This window comes from Primulina eburnea, chromosome 9 (genome assembly GCF_022965805.1).
Source record: "Primulina eburnea isolate SZY01 chromosome 9, ASM2296580v1, whole genome shotgun sequence".
NCBI lineage: Eukaryota > Viridiplantae > Streptophyta > Magnoliopsida > Lamiales > Gesneriaceae > Primulina > Primulina eburnea.
In genome coordinates, this window is record NC_133109.1 from 1244749 (window position 1) to 1263239 (window position 18491).

General features: G+C 35.2%; 3 protein-coding genes and 1 pseudogene across 3 annotated transcripts; 1 reads left to right on the forward strand and 3 right to left on the reverse strand.

Annotated features, from left to right (window-relative positions):
- The first annotated feature begins 1072 nt into the window (after positions 1-1072).
- Positions 1073-3517, forward strand: LOC140841032 (uncharacterized). The gene is made up of 2 exons (XM_073208193.1): positions 1073-1302; positions 2128-3517. The coding sequence occupies exon 2, from the start codon at positions 2597-2599 to the stop codon at positions 3227-3229; it is 633 nt and encodes a 210-aa protein (XP_073064294.1). The 5' UTR covers positions 1073-1302; positions 2128-2596; the 3' UTR covers positions 3230-3517.
- LOC140841031 (uncharacterized) lies at positions 3018-6234 on the reverse strand. Its single transcript, XM_073208191.1, has 4 exons — positions 5804-6234; positions 5239-5500; positions 4561-4628; positions 3018-4218 (listed from the first exon to the last, which is right to left on the reverse strand). Exons 1-4 carry the CDS (start codon positions 5936-5938, stop codon positions 3955-3957), a joined length of 729 nt encoding a protein of 242 aa, XP_073064292.1. The 5' UTR covers positions 5939-6234; the 3' UTR covers positions 3018-3954.
- A 7161-nt stretch (positions 6235-13395) lies between these two features.
- On the reverse strand, positions 13396-16662 carry LOC140841033 (probable receptor-like protein kinase At5g24010). Its single transcript, XM_073208194.1, has one exon. It carries the CDS (start codon positions 16209-16211, stop codon positions 13722-13724), a length of 2490 nt encoding a protein of 829 aa, XP_073064295.1. The 5' UTR covers positions 16212-16662; the 3' UTR covers positions 13396-13721.
- Positions 16663-17454: 792 nt separating this feature from the next.
- Positions 17455-18491, reverse strand: part of LOC140842109 (uncharacterized) — a 32627-nt pseudogene continuing 31590 nt past the window's right edge.

The following is an 18491-nucleotide window of genomic DNA, read 5'->3' on the forward strand; positions in this document are numbered from 1 at the left end:
CGTAAGACCGTCTCACACAAATTTTTGTCATAATTAAATTGGATAAAACAATAAACATTTAATCCTAAAAATTCGGGCAATATTGAGTTGAATAATTATAAATAAAAGAAAAGCTAGTACTTCAACCTTAAATCCAAACCAGTCAGTTTTTGAAATCTGGGCTTTATCCTCGCATGACCAAAACAAGCAAAAGGTAATACTGAAGAAGGCTTACACAACCCGATAACGATTGGGTCATTATAGCTGGTCAGATCCTTTTGAATAAGTTATTACCAAAAAAACAAAAACTTGTGTCAGACAGTATCACGTGTCGTATTTGTGAGACGGATCTCTTATTTGAGTCATCCATGTAAAAAATTTTATTTTTTATGCTAAGAGTATTATTTTTTATTGTGAATATGGGTAGGGTTGAACCGTGTCACAGATTAGGATCCGTGAGACGATCTCACATGAGACCCACAAAAACTTGTATGAGACGGTCTCACGGGCTATCACCTTAGTTAGAAAGTAATAACTCAAATATTAACTTAATATGACAAAGGCAAAAAATTGCGTGAGACGGTCTCACGAGTCGTATTTTGTGAGACAGATCTCTTATTTGAGTCATCCATGAAAAAATATTACTTTTTATGCTAAGAGTATTACATTTTATTCTGATTATCGGCAGGGTGGACCCTTCTTACAGATAAAGATTCGTGAAACCGTCTTTTGTTCAATAACAAAAATTATATTTGATAGAAAAATTATTGAACGTAAAATCTTATTTCATATAAAAATTCCTCATCTCTAACGTAACACGCAATAACAAATTTTATTTTTTAAAAATAAAATAAAAAATTAAATATAATTTTTTATATGATTTTGGTTTATTCTAAATTTTAAATGAGAAATGAAATCAAAATTCAAAATTTCAAACATAATCTAGATAGTTATCTAAACGTGAGATCTACACCGTGGATTAATCGACGAGATCGATCGACGGTTGATACGCCCTCCAATCTCACAATAATCTATAGAATTATCCAAACAGTGGGGGCCGGCTAAATCGAATGACCGAACCTTTCGATGGACACATGTCTCCACCCCTCATGAATTTCCACTTTTACCCTTCCCTCTCCTACTCACCTCCGTCTCTTCCCTCTGCCAATCTCATGTGATCAGTTATTTTACCCATCCCATGTCTCAAGCACACAGCCATTGATTTATAGATCTAATCCGCTCTAAAATTCAAGATCCAACCCCACCGGTTTCTATTTATTGTAAAAGGGTTGTTTGCTCTTTTTCTTTACTGAGTCTCAACAGGTTTGGTTAATCAACTCTTAAATTTGTGGGCTTTTGATGTTCATGGATTGATCTAGTTGTTTTGGTTGAATTTTGATCTGGGTTTTTTTATATGGTTGTTGATTAAAGCATGAAAATGAATTTTGGTTGCCAGAATTTGGAGTTTGGAGTGTGGTTAAGTGGATCATGTGTGTGTTATAGGGATTTTGGATTATTGATCTTGGATTAAAGTAAAGGTGCATTTTTATGATGGCAGCTCGAGTCTTTTAAGATTTAGGCGTTTTATGATGGAAGCTCGAGTCTTTTAAGATTTATGCAATGTTTCAATTCTTTTAATGGGATCTGCGATTTAGGGGTAATCTGTTTTTGTGTTGAAATTACACTGATGCTATTGAAATTATTTACTTCTTCCAGTTTCTTTGTTGTTTCAGAATTTGGTTATTAAAATTGGGTTATTTTATTATGCACAAGAATTGACAGTGGGACTAATCGTTCTAGTTATAGCTTTGATTCGTAGACTTCCTTTTTTTTTTTATTTTCTTGAAGATTTTATTTAGAGGATTTGCTACTTTGATTGTTTCTATCCTTTGATTTCCTGGTGATCTTGATAATTCTGTTGTGCTAATTTTTTTGGGTTCTTGCATTTGTCATGGCAGCTTGTTAATTAATGATGGAGGTGCAACTGATATTACGTTGCAATGTGTTTATTTGTTGTTCCTTTTAGTCGTTTATTTGATCCATTTTTTTTATATGGTGTGTGTCAATATGTTTTCGAATTATTTTACTGAAACTTTGATTTTTGTAAGATGAGACACTTCGGTACTGAGTTATACATATCTATTGCAGGAGGGAAAGCCATGTGAGTTTCTTAAACTCAAAACAGAAAGGAATGGAATTTTAACTTAGCTTTTATAGGGTCATCCTTTTATTTCACTCGTTTCTCATAGTTGGCAAGGGTTGTGGAAAATTTGGAAGAATGAAGAGAGGCGGATCCATCATTGGTTACAAGTTTTCACTTCTCCTATCTCCTGTTACTTCTTTTTGGGAATGTAGTGTGCGTAAAATGCGGTATCCCTTCAGACCCGAGTGGGTTTAGATAGAAGCTCATATATTAGTACCTTTTAGTTCCCAAGTTTTAATTTTTTAGTTTTTCAAGTGTTGATTAACAAGTTTCAAAAGAGAAAGGAAGCACATAGAGTTGACCAGATAATGTGTACATTATAGGGATGTTTGTCCTGGGAAACAATCAGGGAACTTAGAATAATAAGTTGAGTGCACAGGAAAATCGTAGTATCAGAGTTCGGTGCTACTGGTTATGATGGAGTGTCCTAAGGTTGCAGTTGGTGTTAAGAAAGCCAAAAAGAAACAAGGGAAAGACGAATTGGATCGAATTAAGCAGGCAGAGAAGAAAAAGAGGCGCTTGGAAAAGGCTTTGGCTACTTCTGCTGCCATACGTTTGGAACTTGAAAAAAAGAAGCAGAAGAAGAAAGAAGAGCAGGATAGGCTTGATGAAGAAGGTGCTGCAATAGCTGAGGCGGTTGCTCTACATGTCCTACTTGGTGAAGATTCGGAAGATTCAAAAAGCTCAATCCTTGAGGATGAGGGGCGGAACTTGTGGGATCTTTCAGTAAATGGTGGCAACCTCTTTAGGGAAAGACAGTCTTTTCTTCCTTATCACAATTTGTCGAAATATTCCCTTGAAAATATTGGTTTGGTTTCTGATGCTTGTAAAAATAGGGCCGTGTCAAATCACGGAGTAAATTCGAACTTGATGGTGCCATCTTCTCCTTTGGTAGGAGAATTTTACCCTAGATGGTTTGGCGAGGAACGATTGGGCACTGTTGGTTTGTCTGTGGACTATCTTACTGCTCAGGCTGTTTCATCCCTTAAAATAGCCGATGATGCGCGGGTCGACACTTGTGTCTTCAACAAAATGGTCAGAGGGTGAATAAACAACCATCTCAAGAGGTGACGCTGCGCTGGTTTTTGTTCTGAATAATGTGTTATGTATATATGTCCCTGAATAGATCTGACTTAACTTTCTTAATTTCTTTCGGATTTCAAACTGGTATTTTCGGGTCTGTCTTTGTTTGATTTTAGTCGAAGTTTTTGTAATGTTTTTGACCTTTTTATCTGTTTTGCATAGTTCCGTGTCTCTCATATCATCAGAATTGAAGAACATGCACAATTTCGCTTTAAGATTGACTCTTCTAAATTTCGGCTTCGATTTCCGTTACTTGAATCTAGACAATTTGAGCAGTAGGAAGATTGTTGTATTTTACCATTTACCAAAGTGTGTACGTATTTAGAAAAATATCAATCCAGATATCAATTTAGAAACGCTCACGCTCAGATTGTAACCTACAAGAAACATTTGCAAATGTAATCATAACAATTGTTCGAGCCTTTGAACAAACTTCGATTCATGTAAGAGAAACAACTCCAAAATAATACGTTCATCCCCACTATTGACCCGGCGAGACTAAAAATGAAGACATCGATGTTGGAAGTAAAGTACAACTGTTAATTCCAGCACTTGGGAAAAGTGGTTTACAAATTCATGTTTAACATTATACAACAATCCACGAGAACTATAACAAAAATACATTGCAAAGTTTTTTGGTCTCGGCGTCCAATTCAACGCTGAAGGTAATATAATATCAGATTATCATGTCAAGAGTTCGACCTTAAATCTTCTTGTCTCTGTCTCTGGAGTGTCACAACTCCATCCTGATTTTCCAGATCCAAACTACTTGATGGTTTGGCACCAGTTGACATAAGGTTCTTGAACCAGGCAGATTGGAGTCTAGGACTTCCTCGGTTGGAAGTATTGCCAGGGGAGTTTGGAGAGTTGATCTGATTGTTGGAAGCAACTCCTGCTAAAAACCGGTATGCCACCTTGCTAGCAGTTACAATTTCGGCTTTTGCTTGCCTAAACTGCAACAGAAAATGAACGAGGTACAGAATTACAGCAGGTTCTGAACAGGTTTGAAGTTTTGGGCTTTGCAAGCGTCTATTTGCGTAGAATGCGTATATATAATAATATGTATCCTAAAACAAGTGCTAATCACATAGAAACACAAATGCATATATTTAGAAAAGAACAGAAGTAGTAAACAACCATGCTTTCACCTTTAAGCATAAGCAACAATATACGTTCTTGAAGATAAAGCATGCACAATAAGAGTGCAACTGACAATGACCATTACTATCGAATTTGCTGAACGTCAAGAGTATAATTACGATCAAAGGAAACTACAAAGTGAAAGATCATCTTACTCGATAGGCTGTGTTTCCAGCTATTTCTACAGCGGTATCCCCTGCATGCGCAAACCTGTTTACCCAACCTGTTGCAAAACCGATAAGAGCAGTGTTGTAGATAGCCCAGAAAAATGACACGGATGTGTTTGAATCCAATTCTGCATCGATTATCTATCTGGGATGCAGTGGCCAGGCAATTTAAGGTGTTCCTTCCAATGCACGATATAATCTAAAGAATAGTTAAAACTTAACACATCTACAAGAATAAATTCATTATGAAATCAACTCAACTAATACTAAAGCTAGACAAGTGAAGCTTGTCATGAATTTTTTAGGTGTCATTATAAAAAAAAATTAGCTTAGCATGGTAAAACGATCAAAATTGAATTTATTTTCGTCATATAAGAAGAAGACAAGCCATGCATAAAGATTGTATGAATAAACAGCGAGATTGCCAATTGTCCAACTAAATATCTTCAAAGTTTCATGTTCTACCAGTAGAAAAACACTTCAAGTCCAATTATCAATCCACTTTTTATAAACTATCCAAATAATAAGCAGAACCGCATGTGTTCTGATCTGAGAGACAAACTTATTAATGAACCACAATCTCCAAGAGATGCATGGGATTAAACATTATGAATTACATGTTGTGAATGCGAGACAAACAAGAGTAAAAGAACTGCAGTTATTTACCTGGAAGCTTTGGCACACCGAGTCTTTCACAAAGCTCATCACAGAAATGATTGCAATTTTTAGATAACAAATCATACGAGTATCCAGGCCACTCCCTACCGAGTTCCCTTAGGATCTGATTGACCTTAAAGATAGTGAATGTTGTCTCGCCAAGTTTAATGCTTTCACGAAATGTATACATAGGATTCTTCGTTGATGTACAGCTAAACACTCCAGTGCCATGTTCACAGAACCCGAATGACCATTCCTCATCACCATAAACCTTTCAAGAAAACGAAAACTCCGATAAAACAGCAATCCCATGTCTTTATGAAGCTAGAGAACACAAGATGAACCAAAACAGTTAGATATCATGTAAGATCCAGCTATGTGAAGCGACCAATGAACGAAGAAACCAGAAATTTCAAGTTTTCATAGCAAACTAAACTCACAATCCCCCAAATAGATAAATAAATGAAACCCAGAAAGAAAGGTAGAACACTGAATCTGACACATAATCTAGTGACAGAAAAAGCAAACCAAGAACTAACCAAAAAGATAAACAAATACAACGTGATTCAGAAACCTGAACAGCGCTGTGGAAGATGCCGCCGATTCCAATCCCATCTTTGAAAATCTTGTTGATCTGCATAATTGTATTGTCCGTTTTCTCATTCCCACTATTCGTCACGTCGTATATATTGAGAACCACCTCCATCATTCACAAAAACTCCAAACTTTCCCTCAAATTTCCACCCAATTCAAAAACCCAAATCCCTCCAGAAAACACACTTGCATACAACCTCGATTGACTCTCTTTGTACCAGTGTCAGTGTGTGCGTGTGTAAATTATATATACACGCACATGAAATTTGAGCTGGAATCAACGGTTGAATACTGTATGGCTATGATTGAATTAATTATTATTATTTTATACTTTGTAAAGCAACAATTCAAAATGGGGAATCTCGAAATCAGTCCAATGATTTTGAGCAGTGGGGATATGATGTTATTTGCAATCTAGAAATAAAAATAAAATTACGTTCAATGACCAATTTAAAGTTTATAGAGTATGTAACAGTGAATAAAAGATTGAAAAGGAGTGGGAAATGATTACAAAATAGATATTTTAAAAATTGTAATATAGTACTTTTGAAAAAAAAAATTAAGAAAATATCACTCTTTATGGATCGACTGGGCTTGAAATCGTATACCTACACTTAGATCGACCAAAACAGATTTGATCGTGCTTCGGTCGACCAACCAAAGCATGGTGCTTTGGTTGTGCTTTAGTCGACCAAAGCATACCATAGCAATTAGCATGGTATGCCAGAGCACTGGTGGACCAAAGCAAGATGCTTTGGTCGACATATTTTGCTTTGGTCGACTAAAATAATGTTTTGGTCGATTATGATTGTTTTGTTTATCAAAAGTTGTTTTAATTTTTTAATGAATTAATTATAATTTACTATTTATAATAGATATCAAATGGAACTGATGAACAATTTATTGACAAAGAGATATATTTTAAAAAAGAAAGTATTTGGTAATATTTAGAGGATATGAGTTTAAAATGAAATAAATTTGGTAATATTTAGAGGATATGGGTTGAAAATGAAATAAATAGAGTATTTGATAATATTTAGAGGATATGGATTGGAGAAGATTTTTTGAAAATAGAGATCATGGATCTTTTCTCGAGACGACAACTGTAGGCCACATCACGTCAACTGATAAAGAAGGTGGCCCTCGTTGCCTGCCTTTTATTTTAAATTTTACGTTTTTGGAGAAAAATACTAGAAAGAAGACTAACAATTAAACAACTAAGCATGTTGTTAAGAGAGATCAAATAAACGAGTGGGTTTCATGTGAGATCGTCTCACAGATCTTAATCTGTGAGACGGATCAACCTTACTCATATTCACAATAAAAAGTAATACTCTAAGGCTATGTTTGTGTGTAGGATATGATAATTAATTGGATTGATGTCAAAACTCAAGGTAAGGATATATAATTGGATTGTCAATCCCTCCAAAACAATGAGATATCTTTTCAAGCAAGTAGGTTTTTTTATCATGAACTTCTTGATTAGTTGAACCCACAAAAAATGAGACAAACATGGGTTTATTAATCTATCCTTTGCTTATCACCCACACCAAACATACCCTTAGACTACGTTTGGTTGGAAGGATAGGATAAACTAATGATTAGTACGTAAATGATAAAGAAAATGATTGTGGTAAGATTGTAATATATGGTGTAAAATAATATTAAGTTTGGTACGATTTTTAAGTGTAGGATAATTTTGAATTTTTTGATGAAGAGACGAAATTGCCCTTCTCCTTCGCGACGGCGATAGTGGCGGCGGCGGCGGCAGGCGGCCGGTCGGAAACGGTCTCCTTCGTGCCGGAAAATTAGCGACGGCTTCTGAAAACCCGTCGCTAATAGCAGCGGTTTTTGAGAAACCATCGCCGATCTTGTGAAACCGTCGCTAATTTGACATTTAGCGACGGTTTATTAGTGCATGAAACCGTCGCCGATCTTGAGAAACCGTCGCCGATCTTGTTTTGAGAAACCGTCGCCGATCTTTTTTGAGAAACCGTCGCTAATTTGACATTTAGCGACGGTTTATAAAACAATCGTTGCTATTTGCGAAGGATTTTTACAAACCGTGCTAAGCGATTTTCTTTGGAAGAAATAGACTCACCCACTTGCAATTTTTTTATTCACGGTAAGGGCTATTATGGTCATTTCTTTTTTCAGTCCACTCGGATAAAACTAATCCACCCTGAAAGCATGGATACATTTGCCCAGGTAAACAGTAAAAATTGTCCTACAATTACTCAATCTCAAATTTATAAATGGAACCAAACATAAGATTATCTAACAATCCAAACTTAATCACACTTACCAAACTGGGCCTTAGGTTACGTTTGGTGTGTAGGATATGATAATTATTGGATTGATTACAAAACTCAAGGTAAGGATATATAATGTGTTGTGATAAAGTATGTTTTGTTTGGTAAGATTTTAATGTGTATGATAAATTTTACATTTTTTGTTGTTGAGACAAAAATACCCTAAACTAGCATTGATGACAATTTGATATATAAAATGATATTTGTAGTAGTTTTTTTCAAAATCATGTGTTCGGCTGTTAATAAATAAATATTTTATTAAATTTTAGATTATAGATTATATATTTATCTGATAATTTATTTTTTTAATAAAAATTAATATGATTTTGCATTTTATCTAATTTTTAATATTGATTTCTAATTATTTTTTTAATTTTATTTATTTTCATCATAAAGTTAATTATGTGATGTGTGTGCAAATAAAAAAAAAGAGGAAATTGCATATACTACCCCCGTGATATCTCGAGTTGGCGTAAATTCCCTCGTGAAAAATTTATCATCTTAAAACTCCCTGTGTTTTTAAATGGTCAGCTCACGCCCCCTCGCCAGTATGGTTTATACAACACGCGCACAAAGCTGCGAATTGTCATTGTTTTATGAGTTTTTTTGTCTAAAATGCCCTCGTTCGGTATATAAATAGAAGACCTCTTCTTCTTCATTTCGCGACTTCTGCATATTCCCCTTTTAAAAACCCTAGATTCATCCAAAATTATGAATCCAAATGTTGATATAAGATATCCCCAAACTCCACTGTGCAAGTGCAATGTTAGGGCAGAGATTAGAGTTGTTCAAACCGAAACCAAACCATCGAAGGGACGTCTGTATTATTGTTGTTATTTTAAAAAATGTGGCTATTTCCGCTGGTGTTTGCCTGAAATTGTAGGAGGCGTTGATGTTGGAGGTTCCTCCGAAGTGAAGTCTGAGATGGACGCTGGGAATGCATCGACCTCAACGCCAAGGCCAGCAACCGAGAGCTCACCCGACAACCGCAATGAAGAAGTGATACTGCAATTTAAGATTTTTAAAGTCCGATCCAACACTTAATGCAGATGCAAGTTTTGATGAGTTTGTGTAATGGATGCTAGTTATTTAGTAGTAAGGTTCCTTGTGTTAGGTTGCTGTAATTTGGGGTTATTGTGCTTTGCTTGTAATTTGGGGTAAATGCAATCTGCAGTAATTATGTATGTTGATTATGAAAACTTTGTTCAATCAACTCTAATGTAATCTGAAATATAATATTAAGTCTTTCTATTTATATCTTTGTTATTTTAGTATTTTGCATCTTTTTTAAGTATTTTAAAGCATGAATGCAACATGAAATGCAAATAAATACCATTGACATAAATATGTTGCAAATGTCAACTTTTCAAGTTTTGACATCAAAGTTTGCCTTACAATCAAAGTTACACTGGTTCCAAAAGTAACAAAACGACACAATGAACTTTGTTAGCATATCAATCTTTTACATCAAAGTTTTCCCTCCACATGATGCATTTGCCACTGCACTCACATTTTCACTTCCCATTGCACTTGCTGTTGCACTTGCTGTTGCATTTTCAATTGTTCTTGCACTTGCGGTTGCACTTAAAGTTTCACATGCCTTTGCACTAGCATGAGCATGAGCACGAGCACGAGCAGTGATAGAATTACCACTACAAGACCTTGCCTTCGGTGGTTTTGTTGCACTAGAGGATTGTTCTTGCTGTGAGGATGATGGATGTCGTTGTGAGACTTAAGTATACCGTGAATGAAATGGGCTTGAAGACAGTGATTGATGTTGTAATACTGGAGGTGAAGTTGCTGCTCTTTGACTCTCGCTAGGAGTTGTGCCCTGAAAATGTTTTGCAAAATGAAAGTTCTATGAGTTTTGTAAATAATGCACAATATTAATACCTGATTAGAAATTGTTCTGAGACTCTTGGATGCATTTGTCTTTCTTCCCCTGCTTTGAATTCTTGATGAGCCCTGAAAAATGAAGACAATCTCAAGCAATTAGAACATGTGTGGGTCAAACCTTGATGAGCCCTGAAAAACTAATTCTTGATCCACAAACACAACCTTGATGAGCTACTGGCCCTAACACATGTATGTTTTCCAGTAAGGGTTTTTATCTGAAATGTTGGCCCTCCCATTACCAAATTGGCATGCAATCTCCATTCACATCCAGCCTTGCACACTGCAGTAACCCTTCTTTTCTCATTCAGCTCCACCCCAGATCTCACAGTCCAATCAACAAGAACACTTCTAAATTCATGCACATCTTTGAATTTCATACCCACTACCAGTTCAAACGTTTTCATGTTCATTCTCTCAGAGAATACATGATGTTTTGGACAAGAATCATCATCATCAGAACTTGCCAAACTAATAAGTTCATCCTCTAACTCAATGTCGCTATACCAACACTCTGTGGCCTTTTCATTATGTGGCTTCGGTTGGCTTCTTCTTGTATCATCTCCTGCATCATTCTCTGTAGAAGAGTCTGAATCAACATCCTCATCAGATTCATGAAAGCTACCATCTCATGAGTCTTCATCATCTCCAATTGAAACATCATCAAGTCCAATATCATTATCATCTATCGGTCACTTGTCCCCCCTTCATTATCATCAGTTGCATTCATTAGTTGTGGTCCAGCCTCTGTATCATCACTAGGATTACATCCAACACCAATAATTGCATCTTTCAGTGGGGTGAAATTATTCTCAACTGACCACAATGTTATAACACTAAGATTCCTAAAGCAATTACACATCGTACGGATCTCTGCATCACCAACAATTTTCACCATTTCAGTGGTAAATGCATTTTTCGGCAATTGAAAGAAAAAATGCACATTCATTTGTTGTCCTCCAGCAACTTTTAACATATCAAACAAGTCATCGAGGCAAAACCTATCAAGATCAACATCTGGAGTCACAAATTTCTTACCACCTCTGTAGAAGTTTTTGTGCTGCTCATCAAATTTCCCACCATGCCACAACTCAATCCTAACTGTCGATTCCATGATGTCTATATACTGTAAAGAAAAAACATTAACTTACAAAGGAGATCTACCATACACAAGTCGCAAAGAGAATTCCCATTTCATCCGAGGGAAAAAAGTTAAATTTAAGCACACATTTTATCAGAAAAACAATAACTTACTGAGATAATCGATGAAAAACCACCCAGCACAGGTCATAAAGAGCACTTCGTTGACAATATCATCGCCCAGCTCCAATGCTTGGTTTCGAGAAGGTTAGGGCAAAAGCTTCATCGGATTCCAACCCAGCAAGAATGAAAATGAAATAATTTAGCTTATTATTTAAGCAGGGACATTTTGGACAATTAAAAATTTTGTTTGACTAAAAGCATGGTAGGCATGCGTGTGCTGACCATTTAAAAACACAGGGAGTTTTAAAATGATAAATTTTTCACGAGGGGATTTACGCCAACTCGGGATATCACGGGGGTAGTATATGCAATTTCCCCTAAAAAAAAATATAAATCATCAAAGAATAGAGTCCAAATCACGTAGGTTCTAACCTTCAAAACTCATGAATTTCAATTCAATTTATATATCAACTAGTTGATAAAATTTAGATTCTTGAACTAATTTAATGCTCAATAACATAATTTTTTTTAAAAAAATTACGGAACGACCAATACAGAATGTTAAAAAAAATTAATTCTTTGACAATGAGTGTCCATATATTGTTAAAATCTTTCTAAATAACAAATTCACTCAGTTTAGCCAAAGAGAAATTAGATCTAGGAATCCAAATTTTTAACTTGATTTGAGGAGCCTTGTTACTAAAAAAAAATATATCGCGCATTAGTCGATATCGCTAGTGGTGTAGTGATATAAATAAAAAGAGAGACGAGTTCGATCGATCTCCGGTGGAAGTTTGAATTCCTACACATGAATTGGGAATGAAACTTTTGAATTCAAATAAAAAATATAAAGAATCGTAAATAATTAATTAATATAATAAAAACTAACAAATTGTAGAAAAAAATAGAAAAGGGGTTTCGCAATCTTCACAAGTTTGATTTGTTCTTGCCGTGTGGGGTTACCATAAATAAAAAAGGGGTAAATTTGTAATTTAGGTTATATTTTAGGAGATAGATTGTCAATCCTAGCAAAACAAAAGGAATTCTTTCCAATCAAGTAAGGTTTTTTTAAAACGGGCTTCTTGATTAACTGGGCCCATAAAAAATGAGACAAACATAGGATTAACAATCCATCCTTTGCTTATCACCCATCAAACATAGCCTTAGCATAAAAAGTAATAATTCTTTTTCATGGATGACCTAAATAAGAGATCGGTCTCACAAATACGACCCGTAAAACTGTCTCACACAAGTTTTGCTTTCTTGAAATTATCTTCATAAAAACAATTTTTTATGTTTACATACATTATTTGTCGAGGTTTATAATGTTCTCATGAATTATACCAATTAATTTTGGTCTATTATTATTATTATTATGCAAATGCAACACATGTTCGTGGGGGCATTATTATGTAAATGGCCGACAGTCCAACTACCCACCAACCCTATATAAGTATCCAATTATATAAAGAAACATATTGCAAATTTCTAGAATTGTACATGTCATTTTTTGGGGTAAAAATATATGATATGATATATCTATACTATATATATACAATGCGAGATCATATATGCTGAGTCTTAAATTACAAAAAACCCACAAAACTATCGAATGACAAATAAAGACGTATCCTATTAAAATCAAATAATTTTAAAATAAAAAAATTAAAATAATTATCATATTATATACAAACAACACATAATATTTGTATATAACGTTACATCTCGACTATAAAGCAATAACACAGTTGTTCTCTTGATATGCTCAGTCTTGAATTAAACAAAAAACCGCAAAACCGTCAAATTGCAAAAAAAAAAAAAAGACGTATCATATTAAAATCAAATACTTTTAAGATAATTTCAAAAAAAAATATTTTTAAAACAATAATCATATTATATAAAAACAACACATAATATTTAGGTAAAAACTTATGTGAGACGATCTTACGGGTCGTATTTTGTAAGACGAATATCTTGTTTGGATCATCAATGAAAAATTATTACTTTTTATTGTAAATATCAATAAAATTGACCCATATCACAGATAAAGAAATATGAGACCGTCTCACAAGAGACCTACTCTAATATTTATATATGCGTGGCGTGTTGCCGCTGGCATCTTGAAAGTAAAAAGAAAAGAACAATAATGCATCAACAAACAATCCTAACTTCTGATTTTTTACGGTAAAACCTTGTAAACTATATAAAAAAAATAAGTGAGATCGTCCATTACAAGATTAACCAATTAAAACAGACATTTCTCTGGCTTCCATACAAAAGGGAAGTAAGAAAAAATAACAAAAGATGCAAGCGGGTGAACAGCTGCCCCAACGTAGCTTAACTGGTTCAAGGCAAGGAGCATTTGCTGATCTGCTTTCGCCAGTAAGGTGTATGCCTTGGTTGTACCCAATGTAAGGTTTCGAACTTCGGCAATTGCCCCAACGTAGCTGAACTGTTATTAAAAAATTCATAAGCTATAAGTCTCTAATCTCATCTTCCTTCATTGGTCAGGAGCTGGGAAAAAACTCGAGTCGTCGAAATGTCCGAATGACCCTCCCCGCTACCCCCCTGACCAACACCTCCACTGCTCGTGGGATCGCCCCGAACGAGCCTAGGAGCCCCTGTATCATCAGATAAAATGTTGTCCGTCGAAGTTTGTGGCTCATTTGTTTGAAGTTGATAAGCGTGTTCCAAGTTCCACAAGACGTCCCCCATTGTCGGCCTGTCGACCCCATATTCAGCCAAACACTTTTCGGCTGTTTCTCCGAACTTTTTCAATGAGCTCGGTTTTATCTGGTCTAGTAAACGGCGATCAACGATTTGTTCAATGAACCCCTTCTTTTGCCACTCCATCGCCCACTCGGCTAGATTCACCTGATCCCGGTTAAGCAATGGATCAACCGCTGGTCTAGCGCATAAAACCTCGAAAAGAACAACCCCAAATGAATACACATCCGATTTATCCGTAAGTTGCTGCCTCCGAAAGTATTCAGGATCTAGATATCCGAAACTACCCTTCACTCCCGTGCTTACGTGAGTTTCGTCAAGGCATGGACCAGATCTGGAGAGACCGAAATCCGCCACCTTAGCAACATAGTTTTCATCAAGTAAAATGTTGGTTGATTTGATATCGCGGTGGATGATACCTTGAGCCGAACCAGTGTGGAGATAGTGAAGGCCCCTAGCTGCCCCAATGCATATTTCCAGCCTTTGTTTCCATGATAAATGTGGTAAAGTTGTTCCGTACAAATGATGTCTTAATGGCCCTTTCTCCATATACTCATAAACAAGAATCATTTCAGATTGCTCTTCGCAATATCCCACTAGTGAAACAAGATGGCAATGGCGAATCTTGGACAGCACGGTAATTTCAGTCTGGAATTCAGGTACTCCTTGCCTTGAACCAGGCATGCCTCGCTTCACAGCAACCTTGATGTTATCTTTAAGAATCCCTTTATACACTGTGCCAAAACCACCTGAACCAATAACCAGAGTCTTGTCAAAATCATTTGTGGCCGCCTGGATATCCAAAAAGGGAATCCTCAAACCATAATATCCATAAGGGCCAGGAGAGGCAAGTGCGGTTCCTTCAGAAATTGCATACGAGCTACCACGGACAGAAGTCCAACCTACACTTTCAGAACGTCTTGGTTTTGGTTTAACCCTTCTTTTCTTGCATTTAAAACAAACGAAAAAAATCAACGTAGTAGCCAAAATCAGCACAAAAAATCCTCCAGCAATCGAACCAACCAAAATCCACACATGCTTCTTGTTAGATGTCTTCGGTAAAGCAACAAAATCCACCATTCTCATGATCTCCACTCCATTTAGTATAGCATTTTTCTTCAAAGTATTACTCAAATCAGAAGGACCAACACTAACACGCATGACATTTGACTTTTTAGCGTTTTCAACCGCAAAATCAATGTAATAAGGCGAAGCTAGCTCGTGGAAAGCAAGAACAGACAAATCAACATCTTTATACGCAGTAATCCCATTTATATATATGTTAAAGTACAACGAGTTAAGTCCAATACTAACAATGTCACAAAAATGTAACCGGACTAAGAACATATCATCCGCAGATAGAACTGGGAAATCCCATGTAATATTGAACAAAAAATTCAAACTCCCATTAGCTATGTTCATTTCTTGTGCAGTCATATACACATTATCAGGGGCATTCTCCTGCGTTGCCCCACCGGGTTGATAGTTTGGCGGATCATTGGAAGTAACAATTTTTGCAGCAGTTTTCAAGCTAAGATAATCTTCATCTGGGATCCAATATCTCCAAAGGGTATCATTGAACGGTGTTATTTTCGACCCTCCAACATTAATTCTATGAACAGTTTCTAAAACTTGGGATGAGATATTCTGCTTAAATTCTTGAATCCCATCAGAAGTAATCAATGCTAGACCACCGGCGTCAATAACAAAATCTTTGGGAGCTGAAAAAAACTCAATTGCATTCACAAACGCAAAATCTGAAACACTACTAGGCTTTAACAAAATCTCAAGATTTTCTTTATCCACCACAAAGAAGAACTCTTTAAGAACAGTAGTATCAGCACCAAAATTGCTCAAAAGTAAAACCCCGTTTGCCAAAACGCTAAAATTACCCATTTTCAGATCATAATTCTGAGAAATAAACGGAGAGAAATGCATCCGAACTATATGGATCCCAAGATTCTTGACGTCAAATTCATAGCTTGAAGCAGAAGTGAAAACTCTAGCTGTGCCGTAAAGAACGGAAGACTTGGGAGAAGGGTTTGGATTTTTTAGAGCAATAGATTTACCTCCAGACAAATACATTGAACCATTCTTCGAAGCATCCCCAAGAAAGTGCCTGTTATCAGAAACTACAGCACTTGCGCTTGATCCACAGTTGATAAGGTAATTATCCTGGGGTGTAAAAGCACTCGAGAGAAGAACCAAATTACATAAACTTAAACACAGAAACTGAAGAAATTTCACGTCCATGGAAGAAACTTGTTGGAATCTGAAAAAAAGGATTCTCCAACAAACAAGAATGAATGAATTACAGCTAGTGGATTTGAGTGGGTGACTAATAGAGAAAAAGTGACTGCTTTTATGAACAAGAACCAAAAAAATTATTAGAAAGTGACACAAGATTCGAGTGGATTTGAACTTTCCAACCAAAAGGGTGCTGATAACTTGAGGAATAACTGGTAGTTTAGCACAAAGAACAGATTTTTCGCACTACAAAATCTTGGGATTTCTCGCGACAGGATAAAGTACTCCGGTAATTACACTGTGCGAAGTGGGTTACAGAAAATTCTTGAACAAATCTGAGGATCTGTAGAAACAAAATGTCAAGGAGTTGTTTTCACTTGCAAGAAATTTAACAAGATTAGATTTTAATTGGTGGGGTCATTAACACCATATTATGGACCATCGTTTCCGCACAAACACCAAAATTTACTGTTTAAGCGAGAAAAAGCCTAAGCAAAAACAGTACCCAAGTTTGACTTGTAGCCTTATCATCATCGTCGCATCCACATTGGTGTTAAAGCATTCAATTGATTTGAATGCTCTGACTGAATTTTTTAATATTTTTTAAATTTGCTTTGTGGCACTTGCCAGAAACCAAGCACGCGCCAGCTAAAAGCGTGAGGAATGGGCAAGTCTTGGCCCACCCCCACATGCCCACTTTCCTTTTTTTTTTAAAAAAAATTATTTTATTTTTAAAATTTTGTTTTAATTAATTCAAATGATTTAATTTTTTTTTAAAAAAAATTAATTTTATCAAAGTTTTAAAAAGCGTGAAGCGTCCCTGGCACATGGATGTCGAGCTCCAAGCTTAAATGAGATTAACACAGATTTAAGCGTGAAAAAACGTTTTTTTTATTGTAATTGTAATTATCTCAAACCAATAAATAGATAAAATGATACATAAATATGATAAATTTAAGTCTGATCCATTAATTCTCATATTTATAAAAGCATAAAAATCTCAAAATTGTAATTTTTATTTGTTTTTACAATTAGACCACATAAAAATGCTAAATATTTGTCAAATCATTATCAAACATGTTTACCCATGATTAAAATTAAAATATAGACATCTAAATTATAAACCTAATTTATTATTTTAAAACAAAAAGACATACCTTCAAAATAAAAAAATAAAAATAAATAGATACGATTAATTGTGCTTAACCACACTTAATTAAACGCCTTAATTACGCTTTATTCGGTCAAACTATAGTTTCACCATTTTTTTTCTACTTTTCTCCGAATTGAGGGGTTTTTGTCTAGCTTCAAGCTTAAGCGTGTTTAACCGGAGCTGAATCGAGCTTTTTAGAACAATGCATTTTATTGTAATGTTATTGTAAATATTTAGTTTTTTAAAAAAGTAAAAATCTTTAACAGCTAATTGGATGTGGGTGCGGCTTGAGAAGCTGCAAACAAGAAAACAAGAAGGTGAAGTATCAGATCTAAAGGCAGACTTTGTAAAGCTTAAGATTAAGAATGAACAAGTACATTCTTCAGGAACAATTCTTCAGCCACTCTTGAGAAAATGTAGGAATTAAAAATTCCATTGGGAGAGAGGACAAGTCTCGCCTTTGGTATAATATATACACCTATGCCAAGCCCAACTAGTTTGGTCTCAAATCCAGTTAATATGACATAACTCTATGTAGTGTAAAACCTATCGATACCATACCAAAAAACATGTTCAAAATAGATACATACTGACCAATGAAGTAAGTAAAATGATGCAACGGAAGTAAATTGACCTCTTGATGCTTTGAACTATTGCACATGGATCTTTTTAGACCCATATCAATACTAAGCTTGGGGGAATGAAATGGATAATGCTAAAAGTACATCCACTATATTATACATCGATATTTACATAAATTATATCGTCATAATTTTTATTCAATATTGTTACGACTCTGATTGTTGCACTCCCAAGAGCAGGTTGTCCACAAGTAGTATAATTCGGTGAGTCCGATATCGTATCCACAGGGAAGATAAGGTAATTACAAGTCCACCACAATGTCTTTTTGTTTTGGTTTGTTTTTGTTTCTTTTTAATTTTAATTGTTTGAATCTTTAATGGGTAAATTTTAATTGTTTCAAATTTTAATTTAAGTAGTTGAGATTAAAGGATCCACTCTTGGTATTTTAATAAAGTTAACATTAACGAACAATATTGAAATTCACTTAATAAAATGGTTCCAATATATTAAATAATCATATTTATATTATATTATATATTATTATCTTATAA

Coding starts and splice junctions, on each gene's coding strand:
- LOC140841033 (XM_073208194.1), bottom strand. CDS start 16,211: ATGGACGTGAAATTTCTTCAGTTTCTGTGTTTAAGTTTATGTAATTTG.
- LOC140841031 (XM_073208191.1), bottom strand. CDS start 5,938: ATGATGGAGGTGGTTCTCAATATATACGACGTGACGAATAGTGGGAAT. Junction 5,501..5,803: donor TCTTCCACAGCGCTGTTCAG/GTTTCTGAATCA, acceptor TTTTCTTGAAAG/GTTTATGGTGATGAGGAATG. Junction 4,219..4,560: donor CTGGAAACACAGCCTATCGA/GTAAGATGATCT, acceptor TTTCTGTTGCAG/TTTAGGCAAGCAAAAGCCGA.
- LOC140841032 (XM_073208193.1), top strand. CDS start 2,597: ATGATGGAGTGTCCTAAGGTTGCAGTTGGTGTTAAGAAAGCCAAAAAG.